This window comes from Melozone crissalis, unplaced genomic scaffold (genome assembly GCF_028551555.1).
Source record: "Melozone crissalis strain CALT ecotype California unplaced genomic scaffold, PUWL_Pcris_2 ptg000020l_1, whole genome shotgun sequence".
NCBI lineage: Eukaryota > Metazoa > Chordata > Aves > Passeriformes > Passerellidae > Melozone > Melozone crissalis.
Genome location: NW_026535798.1, coordinates 1,287,002 through 1,302,169, shown reverse-complemented (window position 1 = coordinate 1,302,169; position 15,168 = coordinate 1,287,002). Strand labels below are relative to the sequence as shown.

General features: G+C 47.0%; 1 protein-coding gene across 1 annotated transcript in view; it reads right to left on the bottom strand.

Annotated features, from left to right (window-relative positions):
- LOC128937664 (CUB and sushi domain-containing protein 2-like) overlaps nucleotides 1-15,168 on the bottom strand; it is a 139,811-nt gene that overhangs the window by 50,212 nt on the left and 74,431 nt on the right. Inside the window, exons 22-29 of the mRNA XM_054277459.1 lie at nucleotides 12,243-12,445; nucleotides 10,734-10,925; nucleotides 7,389-7,527; nucleotides 6,340-6,527; nucleotides 4,238-4,432; nucleotides 3,372-3,488; nucleotides 1,965-2,078; nucleotides 1,731-1,826 (exon numbers count right to left, since the gene is read on the bottom strand). Coding sequence (XP_054133434.1) covers nucleotides 1,731-1,826; nucleotides 1,965-2,078; nucleotides 3,372-3,488; nucleotides 4,238-4,432; nucleotides 6,340-6,527; nucleotides 7,389-7,527; nucleotides 10,734-10,925; nucleotides 12,243-12,445 — 1,244 coding nt within the window. The remainder of the gene's footprint in view (nucleotides 1-1,730; nucleotides 1,827-1,964; nucleotides 2,079-3,371; nucleotides 3,489-4,237; nucleotides 4,433-6,339; nucleotides 6,528-7,388; nucleotides 7,528-10,733; nucleotides 10,926-12,242; nucleotides 12,446-15,168) is intronic.

Genomic DNA, 15,168 nt, shown 5'->3' with positions numbered 1-15,168 from the left:
ACAAAGAGAGGATGAATCCAAGCATAACCACAACTTGATTTTATTTAAATCCCAAAGATTGGCTTAATCCAAGCATGACCATTGACTGATTATACCTAAATCCTAAAGATTGGCTTAATCTAAGCATGACCATTGAGTGATTACTCCTAAACCCCTAAGCATCTAAATCCTAAAGATTGGCTTAATCCAAGCATGACCATTGACTGATCATTCCTAAATCCCAAAGCACCTAAACCCCAAAAGTGAGCTGAATCCAAGCATGACCACTGAGAAGAGAAAAAAAACAACATTTCACTCCCAGTTCTGCCAGCTCAGGTGATCTGAGTTCAAGTGGCTCCATGCCAGACCGAGTGGAGGTGGCACTTGGTGACACAGCTGGGTGGGCATGGGGGCACCTGGATGAAGGTTGGACTTGAAGATCTTGGAGGTTTTTTCTAACTTTAATGATTTAATGATTCTATACTTGAAATAAAAGCAGCTGGGACATCCAGAATCCCCCCACTGCCTCCTTCCAGAGAACTTTCCCCACACCAAAAGGCTGTTTTTACCCAGGGGAACCAAAGGATTTGGCAGTGGCTTCCCAAAACATTGTTTTGTCACCCAATGCAGGAGCCTTTCGGTTCCTCAGCTCCCTGGGCCTCATGGTCATGAAGGAACAGTAATTGGGAAAAAAATCTCCTTTGGAAAAGAGAGAAAAGGGGGATTTAAGTTGTGATGGTGCTAAAATTATTGATTTTCCTGTTGAATACTGGGAATTACAAAGACAGGAATGAGTCTGGCAGGTAAGTGAGGAGAAAAACCCATCAAAAAAACCCAGGTCTATTGCCAAGGAAGAATTCAATTAATATTTTCCTCTGAGTTGCTTTAAATTTATGAGTGTTTAGCTAATTAGAGTCTGGCCAGGCAGATCCAAATCAGGATCGCCCTTTTCCCCTTGCTTCCCGTGCAAGCTCTTGCAGGAGGGAGGAGGAAACCTTCCCTGCTTTCATCAAAACCTTTGTTCTGCTGAGCTCTTTGAAGATTACAATCACAACCACGGCTGTTTCACACTCATTAGGCAGGAATTCAAGAGAACAGATCTCCAACTACTCCAAAATCCAAACCATGCTTTGCTTCACCCCTGCAGAAGGCTCAGGTCAGGTCGTGCCAGTGTCTGTCCCCTCTTTGCAGCACAAGCCTGGATGTTCCCACAGATAACTCCAGGGAGCACGTGGGTGAGAAATCCCTTCTGCTTTCCCACTGTTCCATGCATCATTTGCTATTTACTCCCATAAAATCCCCGAGTTGTTCTCGCCCAGCGCAGCACAAAGCTGTTACTGAAAGGATCAAGGGGCAGCAGTGTGACAGCCCCGAGCCTGTGACACGCACACAGGGAGGATTTCCGAGCTGCCAGACGGGATTTCAGCTGCTTGCACCCAGCGAAAGTGCTAAAAATGCCACTGGGGAGAATTGCTGGGAGATAAATCTCCAAATTCCCTGTGTGACTCCGGGCACGACGCTGGGATGGGGCTGATGGTAATCCTGGGATGTGCAGGGTTCAGGCTGAGTGGGAATGAAAGGGCAGAATACAAAGCACCCAGAGCAGCCCTGCCAGAGCTCTGCTCCCAAAGGAATCCTAATTCCCTGTGATATTCCCTGCTCAGAACCCCCAGACACCAAAAGCAGCTCAGGACACTCAGGACACCCCTGGGAGCGACCCGAGGACACTTCCAGAACACACCTGAACTCACCTTGGTAGACGAAATGAAAGCCTTTGGCTGTGGATTGACCCTTGGAGCTGAATTTGATGAGGATCTGGTTGGTGGTGGCCAATGGCAAAGATTCCCCTGGATGGGGAGGAGGGAAAACAGGAGAGACACAGAGGTGGAGGAATGAGCCACAGAGAGTGGGTGTTGGGTGACAGCTGTGACAAAGCTGCTGTCTCCAGCAGGGACAGGGACAGGGGATAGGGAGCAGCTCCCTACCTGAGTGAGAGCCTGAGAGGGAGCTGAGCAGCCGTGAGTGCTCCGTGGGGCCATCGTGCACCTCCACCACGTCATTGAGCGCCGTCTGGAAAAAGGCAAACTGCCCGAAGAGCACTGTGGGGACAGGGACAGGGCTGGCACCGGCCACTGCTGTCCCCAGTGCCACCACACTGCCATCCCACTGCTGTCCCCAGTGCCACCATGCTGCTGTCCCCATGGCCATCACACTGCTGTGCCCAATGTCATCACACTGCTGTCCCACTGCTGTCCCCAGCATCACCACGCTGCTGTCCCCAGTGTCATCACACTGCCATCCCACTGCTGTCCTCAGTGCCACCACACTGCTGTCCCCAGCATCACCACGCTGCTGTCCCCAGTGTCACCACACTGCTGTCCCCAGCATCACCACGCTGCTGTCTCCAGTGCCACCACACTGGCGTCCCCATATTGCTGTCCCCAGTGTCATCCCACTGCTGTCCCCAGTGCCACCACACTGCTGTTCCCAGTGCCACCACACTGGCGTCCCCATATTGCTGTCCCCAGTGTCATCCCTCTGCTGTCCCCAGTGCCACCACACTGCTGTTCCCAGTGCCGCCACACTGGCATCCCCATATTGCTGTCCCCAATGTCACCACACTGCCATCCCACTGCTGTCCCCAGCATCACCATGCTGCTGTCCCCAATGTCACCATACTACTGTCCCACTGTTGTCCCTAGTGCCACCACACTTCTGTCCCCAGTGTCATTACACCATCATCCTCACTCAATCCCAGTGCTGTCCCCACTGTCATCCCATTGCCACCCCATTGCTGTCCCTACACCGCCCTCCACACCCAGCCTCTGGGGCCAAGGCATTTTCATGGACTCAGAGAATCCCCTGAGCTGAACCAGACCCCAAGGACCGTCCAGTCCAAGCCCTGACCCCCCAGGATTCCCAACATTCCAAACTGGGATTTCTTTTCCCAGCACAACCTCTGTCCTGCGTTTCAGCTGCCTTTATTCCAGGCAGGGAGTGACAGCCTGGAAAAATGGGAGCCTTTTATTTATCCCCAAATTCCAGAGGCAGCACCAGACTCCCCTGGCTTCATTAACTCAACATTTTCCCACTGATTCCCAGCCCACTGGGAATTTCCTGTGGCTCATTACCCTTTCCCTGCCTAGGGAACACGAGGCGCAGAATTCCACTGAGGAATTATAATTATTGATTAGCTGCAATGGACAAAATTGGACAAATCCAGAATTTTCTCTGACTCCAGCACAAAGAGCACCCAACAGCACCTCCTGCTACCTCTCCTGCTACCTCCTCTCCCATCTTCCTTATCTCCAGTTCTGGATGAACTTAGAAAAATTATCATTAAAAACCCAGCAAATAAGAAGAGAATCCCATAAAAATTCCAAGCATGGTACCATAGTCCTTGGGCACGACGATGGAGTACAGGCACACATGGCCACTGGTGTAGTTTTGGGGATAATTTGGGGACAGGACGACTCCATCTGAGCCTGTGTACTGCCCGCCACAGGGAGCTGCAAGGGAAAAGGATCATGGAGCATCCCTGGAGCCTGGAAATGTCCCCAGCCACCATCCCCTGCTCCAGGTGCTGCTGCCTGAAAGTTCTCATTGGAAAAATCAGGTTTATCCCACCCTGAGTTTGTGCTGGAATTATCAAACCACTAACTAATGTGGGATTTGCTCTGTTCCCCACTCACAGCTGGGGATGAGCTCCTTTTGCCACCTTTCCTCAGTTTTTCCTGCCACAGCCTTCCCAAATTAGGGATTTCACTCCTTCCCCCCACCAGCTGCCTCTTGATCCCCTTCTCAGCTCAAATCTGACTGCAAACCATGAAGTCAGAAAAGAAAATAAAATAACCACAGATAAACCCTAAGGAAAAACCCCTTGTTTTGTCACTGAGCTCTGTCCCTGCTCAGCAACACCCAAGACTGAGGGTTTGGATTGGCAAGGATCAGGTTTAGCCAAGGTTTAAGAGGATTCCTGACTCCTGTCCTGTGCCAGGCACTGAATCAGTCATGTCCAGTTTCCTGTCTGTCTCCAAGAAAACCCTCAAGAAAACTCCCCAAAATCAGCTCTTCCTTTAAAAAAAGAGCTGTTAAACCCCTGAAAAACAATGAAATCTAATTCCTGGTAAAACCCCTAAAAAATTATAGAAAAACTGAGAAAACCCCTGTGAATTAACCCCCATTTTTCCATGGAGGTTGCATTGAGGGGTCCAGCTCTGGGCAGATCCTCCCCCCAGCCCCTTCCCGTGGGATTTACCTGTACAGGTGGGGCGTGGCTTGTTCCAGGTGGGTTTCCCATCCCCTCCCATCACACAGGTGAGGGTGGGGCCCCCCTCGATGTCGTAGCCCCCATCACAGTAGAAGGTGATGGTGGAGCCCAGCTTCAGGTCTGTGCCCACCCTGGTGCCATTCTTGATGGAGCCTGGGTCAAAGCAGGACTCCCGGGGGTTCTCTGCAGGGAAAGAGATAAAATTTTAAAAAACATATTAAAAAAATGTTAAAAACCAAATTTCCTAGGATTTTTATTCCTCGGGCGCAGCTCCTCTGCTGCTTTGATAAGTGCAATGGGATTTTTTTTAGGATTTTTTTCACCTGAGAATGTGTGGGATTTTCACAAGGACTGGCACCATTTGCAGGGTGTGGATTTGGGATTTGGTTTGGATTCTGGGAGAAGGGAGGCTCCAGTTCCCACCCAGGCACCCAAAATACAAACTCCCTGTTTTGGGAACCACAGACTGGGGAACCCCCTCTGCCCATCACACATTTGTACCCTCAGCCTTTAAATCCTGAAATCCTGGGTTCCCCTGGGTTCAGTGGGGTCTTGAAGGACCATAAGCCAAATCAAAACTCTGATTTCACACAACCCCAGGATCGCTGAGGCTGGAAATTCCCTTCAGGACCATCGAGTCCAAGCTGCGACCCATCCCCACCCTGTCACCAGCCACAAGGACAAATCATATTTGAGATGGGGAGGAATCTCCATCTGGCACAGAGAAATCCTGGATTCCCCATCCCTGAAGTGTCCAAGGCCAGGCTGGATGGAACTGGGAGCAATCTGGGATGGTGGGATTGTTCCTGCCCATGGATGGGTTTTAAAGTCCTTTCCAACCCAAACCAGTCTGGGATTCTTTCATTTATTCCTTGGACACCTCCAGGGGTGGGGATTCCACCCTTTCCAAGGCCTGGCACCTTTTCCATGCAGAAGTTCCTGCTCATGTCCAACCTGAGCCTCCCATAGCACAACTTCAGGCTGCTCCCTCTCATCCTGTCCCTGTTCCCTGGGTGCAGAGGCCAAACCCCACCTTGCTCCACCCTCCTGGCAGGTAGATAGTGAAAAATTCTCTTCCTGCAGAGTTTAAAATCCCATTTCCACATAAAAACTCCAGAGAACACTACAGAGCTGTCAGGACTTAGATATTTTTTTCCTTCTTCTAACAGCTTTTTTTTTGGGGGGTTTTCTTTTCTTTAATTTTTTTCCCTGCCTGCAATATAATTAGAGGCTTTGATTAATCCTGCTCTTTTGTCATTTGGAAATTGCTCATTAAAGACAAGGGCTTTTCTGAGAGCAGTGGCTCTGGGAACAATTCAAGTGTGCTTAAGCATTAAATCAGGGGCTCTCAGATTTTGGGGAAGGTGTGGAAAGGAGAAACAGGAAACTGTAAAGCCCACAGGTTTTGCTTTTGCTTCTCTGCATGAAAAATCAGGTGATCCCATGGTTTCCTGTCCACAGCAGCTGCACCAGGAGATCCAAATGAATGGGGCACAAAAAGATGGGATTTTCTTTTTCCTCAGAGCATCAATTCCCTGTTTTGGAAGCCACAGATTGGTCAACCCCCACTGCTCATCACACATTTGTATCCTCAACCTTTAAATCCTGAAATCTTGGGTTCTCCTGGCTCTGTGGGGTCTTGATGTACAAATTTGGGACACTTTGAGCACCACTTTTTCTCTTTTCCTGTTTCACTCCTTTCCTCTTCACCTCCCTTTCTCCACCCTCTGCTTTGGGGATGCCAAAACGCCAGAATTCCCCCTGGAAGGAGCTTTCCACAGCATCTAGAGCCTTGTTCCAAAGAGGTGGAATAATCTGGGAATAAGTAGAGGGAAAGCCCCAGGTAGCTGCTGGTGGGGTCTTGATGCACAAATTTTGGACACTTTTGAGCACCACTTTTCCAGTTTCACTCCACTCCTCTTCACCTCCCTTTCTCCACCCTCTGCTTTGGGGATGCCAAAACACAATAATTCCCCTTGGAAGGAGTTTTCCACAGCACCTAGAGCCTCTCCAGTTGTTCCAACAAGTGGAATAATGTGGGAATAAGCAGAGGGAAAGCCCCAGGTAGCTGCTGAGCCCCCAGCCCTCACCTGTGTACTCGATGACGAAGCCAGCGTTGCTGACGGAGGCGTCGCTCCGGAACACCAGGAAAAGGCTGTTGCTGCTGCTCTCGATCCTCTCTGGCAGCTGGGAGCCATAAAAACTCCCAATCAGAGGGCTCAGGGAGTCAGGCCCATCGTAGATGTGCAGGAAATCGTAGCCAGGCTCCAGGCTGAAGCTGCAAAAGCAAAGGAGGAGAGCTTGGGGTCAGGACATATTAGTGGAGAATTCCGCGTTGATGTTCTGGGATGTGGAAACCCGGGGCAGGGACTGGCTGCTCCTGCTCCAAAATCCTGCCAGGCAGAGGAAATTCCTGCCTCTATCCATGTCTGAGGGATCCAGGAGTAGGGATGGAGTCAAGGGGTTGGGATGGGGTTGGTCTCAGAGCTGCAGCTGCTGCAGGGATTCCTGGGCTGTGCCACATCATGTTCTATTTATTTCTGGGGTGGAAGGAATGATGAATCTGACTCCATGTTCTCAGAAGGCTGATTTATTATTTTATGATACTGTATTATATTAAAGAATGCAAACTAAACTACACTAAAGAATATAGAAGGTTAAAGAGATAATAATGAAAACTCGTGACTCTCTCCAGAGTCCTGACACAGTTTGGCCCTAATTGGCCAAAGAGTGAAAACAACTCACAGCAGAATCCAATGAAACAATCACCTGTGCGTAAACAATTTCCAAACACATTCCACATGTGAGCAAAACACAGGAGAAGCAAATCAGATAAGAATTGTTTTCCTTTTTCTCTGATTCTTCTCAGAAGAATCCCGGCCAAAGGGATTTTTGGATTTTTCCAGAAAATATGTGACAATGTTCTGTCTATCAAAGAGGAACTGCAGCTGGAATAAGAGGATCTCCTCCCCAAAAAATGTCTGGGAACAGATTATCCAGGGACATGGGACAGCTCCATCAGATTCCTTCCCAAAGTTCAGACATCCACACCCAGATCCTCCCTCCCCTCTCTGTGGCCATGGCACCAAACCATGCGTCCCCTCCCCAAGGCTATGGCACCAAACCCTTGTGTACTCACACGCTGAACACCAGGGCAATGACATAGTCAGGGGACACTGTCAGCTTCCAGTCACACTCCTTCCCTGGGGGATATGGCTCTGGGTACTGTGGGGACAGGATCACCGCAGCCGGGCCCGTCAGGATCCCGCCACACGGAGCTGCAGGAAAACCACCAAGGGTGAGCCTCTTGTGAAAAATGCGTATTTTATGATCGGCTTTTTGCAAATATTCAAATGAATGTTATATGTGTTGTGTTAGGAAGTAATGCTGGATTAATCCTCTTAAGTAGTGTGTTAAATATAGTTTTAGGTTATAACAAAATGTTAAAATAGAAACTATGCTATGTAGGATACTTTTTTAAAGAAAGGACTCGCATTGAGATAGCAGCCACAGGACACCTAAATCTTTCAGAAAAAAAGAATTTATTGCCCTCTTATCAAAAGAAACTAACTTCTTCCCACCTCAAAGGTGCTGTTAGGATTCAGAGGAAGAAGCTGACACTGCCCAGACAGAATCCTGTATTTGAATGGAATTTATGCATCATGTATGAGGTGTTTGAATATGCAACAGGTTATTTTTTTTAACGGTTAATCGTTTGTTAACTGTGTCCTTTTTCAGGCTCATGCTGCCCAGAAAAGGTCCCCGGACCGTCTGTAACTCTTTGTATTTATTGTCTCATATTCTCCTAATTCAATTTGTCCAAATTATTATTAATTAATATTAATAATTATTATATAGAATAGAATTAATGTTAATTAATTCTAATTGTATTACTATTTTTATAACCATTTTATTACTATTAAACTTTTAAAATTTCAAAAACAAGTGATTGGCGTTTTTCACAATTTAGAGCACGCAGACTTCCAAAGCACCAAATGGGAAGCAGGAATGGAATAAAATAAAGGAGATGTGATAGACAGAGGGGATTGAGACAGCACAGAATCCTTGTGGGGCATTTTAGTGGGAAGTGACCCTGAGGCTCATGTAGGACATGAGGTTGTGGTGGCTCTGCCAGGTGAGGGCTCTGTCAAACACCTCAAAGAGATCTCTGGATGCCACCAGGACCTTCCTAAAATCCATAAGTGAAGAGCCAGGAGGGAGAGAGAGGGAGAAATTCCACTTTCCTGCTGCATTTATGGAAGTCCCTGTCAAGGCCTGCTCGCCCGTAACGAGGTGAAAACACGTCTGGGCCTAAATGGCTCTGTCGTGTTTACTCCACTTCCCAGCACATTAAATGCCAAGCTGATTGAAAAATCAATTATTGCTTTTTTAAGGCTCAAAGTGCCTGCTCGTGTTTCTCACCGTGGCAAAACATGACTGATATTTTTCCTGTCAGTTTTTTATTATGCAGGCTCTTTGTGAGGGCTCGGAGGTTTCCCAGATCGGCCCTCACGTATTTGGGGTGAAAGGAAGGGGGTCTGAGAGCAGATAAAGAGTGGGAAATGAACTGGGATGGGATAAAAATGATGGGATAAATCTTGGAAACATTTTCCATGAAGGAATGAGCATGTGGAATTTGATAAAGAAAAGTATCAGGTAAAACCCAGTGGGGCTTGTCTAGAAATGCCATAGTAGGGATTAGAGAGCTTTTTCAAGTCCAAAAATGGAGAAATGTCATCCTTCTGGGACACACCAGGAAACCACAGCACAGATATGGAAAATTTGGCTGAAAGTCCCCCAAAAATACCTTGGAGAAACCACCAAACTTCCCACATTTGGGATGGAATGAGAGCAGGGAGAGCACAGCCTGTGGGGAGGTCTGAGAGCAGCTACAGAGTGGGAAATGAGCTGGGATGGGATAAAAATGATGGGATAAATCTTGGAAACATTTTCCATGAAGGAGTGAGCATGTGGGATTGTCCTGTGAGCTTTGATAAAGAAAAATATCAGGAAAAATATCAGGTAAACCCCAGTGGGGCTGGTCTAGAAATGCCATAGTACCTGTTAGAGAGCTTTTTCAAGTCCAAAAATGGAGAAATGTTATCCTTCTACTGAAATCACAGTACAGATATGGAAAATTTGGCTGAAAGTCCCCCCAAAAATGCCTTGGAAGAACACACCAGCATCTCTTCTGTGCCCATTCATCCCAATTTTAACCCCAAGGGTGCCTTCCCCTCCCATACTGTAACGTCAGGGGAAAACTCTGCAGAAACTGAAATCTAAGGACTCATTTTTGAAAAGCCTGAGGGAGACAAGTGTTCAACACCCTCGGATTCCTTTGAAAATCCCACCCAGAGTCTCCAAAGGGTTTGAAGCAGGAGCTGGACCCAGCCAGTGGTGCCTGGGACTGGGAGGGATGCAGACTTCAAATGGCCCAAACCTCCCGGGGCTCTCCCAGCCTGGATTGTTTCACAGTGGTGCCACAAAGAGGGGAAAACGCATCTGAAATGCTAAATACCCCCAGTCAGCCCTAAATTTAACACTGAGTTTTCCCAGTTTAGCTCCAACTAGGCTGCCTCTCCCCCAGTTACTGATATTTCACTGATTATTCCTCCAAATCCTTTGTCACTTCATATTAAAATTGGCTGGGAAAAAAACTATAAACAATTGAAGTATAATTTGAAGTACAATTTGAAGTATTAGAAAATCAGCATTTTTAATCACAGCTGTGGAGACCTGAAGGATATTTTTTTAAAAATATTTCTTGATTTTTTAAGATGTGTGGAGTGAAATTTTATAACAGGGTTCAGGATGGATCTGTGTCCATGAATTCAGGATGTGGATCTGTGTCCATTGGTTTAGAACATGGACCTGTGTCCCTGGGCTCAGAACATGGACCTGTGTATATGGGTTCAGGACATGGATTTGTGTCCATGAATTCAGGACGTGGATCTGTGTCCATGGATTCAGGTCATGGATCTGTGTCCATGGGTTTAAAACATGGATCTGTATCCATGGGCTCAAGACAGGGATCTGTGTCCACGGAGTTAAAACAAGCATCTGTGTCCACAGATTAAGCACAGGGATCTATGTCCATGTGCCCAGGACATGGATCTGCATCCATGGGCACAGATCATGGATCTGTGTCCATGGATTCAGATGACAGATCTGTGTCCATGTGCTCAGATAATGGATCTGCATCCCTGGGCTCAGATCATGGATCTGTGTCCATGGATCCAGGTCACAGATCTGCATCCATGGGTTTAGAACATGCATCTGCATCCATGGGCTCAGAACAGGGATCTGTGTCCATGGATTCAGGACAGGGATCTGTGTCCCTGGGCCCAGAACATGGCCCTGTGTCCATGGATTCAGGACATGGATCTGTCCATGGATTCAGGTCGTGGATCTATGTTCGTGTGCCAGGACATGGCCTTGTGTCCATGGATTCAGGTCACAGATCTGTGTCTGTTTCCTTGTGTACCTGTGCAGGTGGGAGGGTCAGGCTGCCAGAAGAACCTGTTCTGGATCTGCACACAGGTGATCTGGGCCTCCCCTTGCAGGCTGTAGCCGGGGTTGCACTGGAAGGTGATGGAGTCCCCGGCCTCCCGGCTGTCCCCGCTCCGGCTCCCGTTCTGGGGGATTCCTGGGTCGTTGCAGGATGTGGCTGTGGACACTGCAGGGAATTAAAAGCACTCCTGAATATCAATGTTTATTTAACACCAGGCCTGCAGCACTGGCTGCCCTCAGGCTCTGTCCTTACCCAGACATCCAGGCCATGCCTTGTTTCCCCATCCCTCCTCCTTCAGCATCCCACAAAGTTCCCCGACACACAAAAAGTGCTTTTCCCTTTGCTCTGAGCATCTGCCACTCCAGCTGGGAAAGGCTCTGGGGACCAGCAAGTTCAAGAGCAGCACCCAGGGAGCAGCTTTGATGTAGAATTGTGCACATGGCTGTTTACTCCATCAGGCCAGACACCCACTGATCCTCCACGGTGCTTTTGGAGAGTTCTGTGCCAAGGCACATGCTGCAAAATCAACTCAGCCACCAGCACTTCACGCTTTCCCCTGAGTGCCAGAGAAATTTAGCCTCAAGATCTGTGAAGCATCAAGCCTGACCTTTCAGAAATGTGTTTGTTTCCTTTCCAGACTTGTTGCTGCCTCTCTTTGAGGTCTGAGATGTCCCCTGAGCTGGGGACAGGCAAAGCTTCGCTGCTGCCTGAGCTCAAGGTCTGCCAACAGCACATGGATTTACCAGCAGGGAAAATCCTGGAGTAATAGGAGTTTTGTGAGCTTATCCACCTCATTAAAGGTCCCAAGATCCCAAAGTGGACAGGTCTGAGCTCAGGTCTGGCTGCTTAGTCACACCTGCTGAACAAAGGCTTTGAGCAGGAGCAGTCAATAAAGCCCAGCTCCAGATCAGGAGCTTATTTCCTGCTAAGTTGATGAGAGTCTGTTACAGCCAGGCAGTTTAGAGAAAGCTGCTCTTGAAAGAGCCAGAGGAAATCCCTCTCTTTCTGTGCAGCTGGAGATAAGGAAGTTAACAGCCCAGGCTGGTCCTTCCTGGCAGGATGAGACACAAATGTGGCAAAAAAACCCCAGGATGGCACCGCTGTGCTGCGTAACACAAAGCTCTGCCTCTGTCTGGGTCATCCCAAAGCTCTGAAACCCAGCAGAAATTCTCCCCAAAATGCTGCCTTGTTCCCCCAGCCAAGCAAGACACCCTAGACAGAAAGTTATGGAAAGAAAAAACAGAAAACCCAAACTTGGGAAGATGTTTCAATGTGTCTCAGTCCAGGCAAAGTCACATCATCACTCACCCAACCACTCCCTGTTTTTATCACTCCAAAACAACTGCACAAACCTGAACATTCCATAAATATTGGAATATATCACCCTAAATAATTGAAATTAATATGTTTGCAGGGCTGGGGTTTGGTTGGGGTTTCCCTCTGGGTCTGGTCAGGTTTTTGAGGAACCCCTGCCCATCCCACCTGAGAACTGGATGGCAAAGCCCTGCTTGCTGGTGAAGAAGTCGGTGTTGAACTGCAGGATGACGGAGTTGAAGGTGCTGTGGATGTCCCCAGGCAGCCCCGAGCCGCTCATCTCCTTCAGCAGGATCCCGTTCTCCACCGGCCCGTCCCAGATCCGCAGCACGTCGTGGAACTCCTCGGTGTGGAAAACCATGAAATGGAGCCTGAGGGGCAAAAAACACCCGAAATTCAGGCCTGGAGTGTGGTTTGTGCCAAATTCAGGCAGCCAGGCTCACACAGAATGTGTTGTTTCATCTGGAATTCAGGCCTGGAGTGAGGTTTGTTGTGGTATTTTTTGAGTCTTGAATTTGACTCCATGTTTTTAGAAGGCTAATTGATTATTTTATTATATTATACAAATTATACTAAATTTTATGTTACATCATTATTATATTATATTATATTACATTATATATTATATTATATTATATTATATTATATTATATTATATTATATTTACATGATATTATTTATATATATTTACATATGTTGATATTATATATATATAATATAATTTTTATTATATTACTTATAGATTATTATTATTATTATTATTACTACTAAATATTATGTTCTATATATTATATAAATTATACTAAACTACACTAAAGAATAGAGAAAGGATAAAGACAGAAGGCTAAAGGATAAAAATGAATCTCGTGACTCTTTCCAGAGTCTGACACAGCCTGACTGTGATTGGTTATTAAGTTAAAACAATTCACACAAAACCAATGAAACAATCACCTGTTGGATAAACAATCTCTAAATTACATTCCAAAGCAGCAAAACAGAGGAGAAGCAAATCAGATAATTATTGTTTTCATTTTTCTCTGAGGCTTCTCAGCTTCCCAGGAGAAGAAATCCTGGTGAAGGGATTTTTCAGACATCCCCAAATCCCACCCTGTCCTTGGGGGTGTTGTCCAAACCCTCCTGGAGCTCTTGGGAATGTGAGCATTCCCTGGGGATGGAGCAGGAGTTGATCCCATCCACTCCTGCACTCCAATCCCACCTGGACAGGAGGAATTTCCCTGTCCCTGTTTGTCACTGCCCCATTTTCCCTCTGGCACAGCAAAATCAGGCCAAGCATGGGCAACTCAACCCCAGTGTGAAACGGGGACAGAAACCTAGAAACAGAAAAAAAAACTTCTGTAAAAAATAAACCCATCAGGTGCTGTGCTGAAATCCCTGCCAGCCCACAGAGGCAAACAGGGAAGCTTTCACTTGGCTGCTTTCCCATTTATCTGGGGCAAACATAAATAAATCAGGGGAGAGACATAAAAAAAAGGGGGAGGAAAAAAAAAAAAAAAAAGAAAAAAGCCCCACTGCAAAATCCTCAGGAACAAAATGATGCCCAGAGAAGCTGGGAGAAACCAAAAGAGCTGAATCATAAATCTCCCAAGCAGAGACCTTGAGCAAAGAGAAATAAAGCCAGGCCTGAGGAAAATCAGGATGGATGGTGCAGAGCTGTTCTCCACGGCTGCCTTGCTGTGATTAGGTTTGTTCCCAGCCTTAACTGGGCCCAGTGAGCCAGAACTGCTGGGAAAAACTAAAAACTCATCCCTGGAGACCTTGGGATCAGGGGGAGGCTGCCAGGGGTTGAGCTGGGCTGGGGGGACACCCTGGAACTGCCACCAGCAGCTCCAGGGCTGCCTAAACCACCCCATTTATCTGAGAAAAAACAAATTCAGGGGGAGAACACCTGGATGATCCAGGTGATCAGGCTGGAATCTGCTGGGGTATCAGATATGGAGTTCTCTGGAGCAAATCCAGCTATTCCACATTGACATCTCAGCTTTTCCCTCAGCCTGAGGTGTGAGACCAGGCACAGCCCCTGCTGCAGCAGACAATGGAGGGGAAAGGAGTTTTATTCATGAGGGGAAAGGAGTTTTATTCCTGAGGGGAAAAGAAATTGTATTCCTGAGGGGAAAGGAATTCTATTCCTGAGGGAAAGGAATTTTATTCTTGAGGGGAAAGGAGTTTGATTCATGAGGGGAAAGGAGAAGAAATTCCATTCCTGAGGGGAAAGGAATTCTATTCCTGAGGGGAAAGGAATTTTATTCCAGAGGGAAAGGAATTTTATTCCTGAGGGGAAAGGAATTCTATTCCTGAGGGGAAAGGAATTTTATTCCAGAGGGAAAGGAATTTTATTCCTGAGGGGAAAGGAATTCTATTCCTGAGGGGAAAGGAATTTTATTCCAGAGGGAAAGGAATTTTATTCCTGAGGGGAAAGGAATTTTATTCGTGCACTCTGACAATCCCAAATATTTCTCAATTATAGGCATGGAAATGCAGTAAAAAACAAACAAAAAATCCCACAAAAAAACCCAAACCAAACCAAACCAAACAAAAAGAACCTCAAACAAACAAACAAGCACCAAAAAAAAACCCCCCAAAAAACCCCAAAAAACCCCAAACCAACAAACAAAAAAACAAACAAAAAAAACCCAAACCAACAAACCAAAACAAAAGAAACCAAACAAAAAACCCCAAACATCAACACCCAAACCAAACCAAACCCAAAACAAAACCAATAACCAAATTAGAAACTGGGGAGATTATATTTATGTAAATATAAGTGTGAGAGTGGGGAAGCTCTGCCAGTTTAGCAAGGAGCAGAGAGGAGAGCCCAGCTCTACCCTGAGTGTGAACAACCCTTGGTCCCTGTGGGTCCCTTCCAGCTCTGGGTATTTTCTCTGCTGTTTTTAGATGAAACTCTGCAAAGTGGAACCTGTCAATACCCATGAAAATGGGAATTAACAACATCAGTGGAATTTCACAACACTGGGCTCAGGGGTTGACCACAACTCTGCCATGTCTCTGTGTCCTCTGCTCCCAGCTGGGTAAGGAATTTCCATCCATTTTCCACACAACCTCCTGCTTTTCCTCC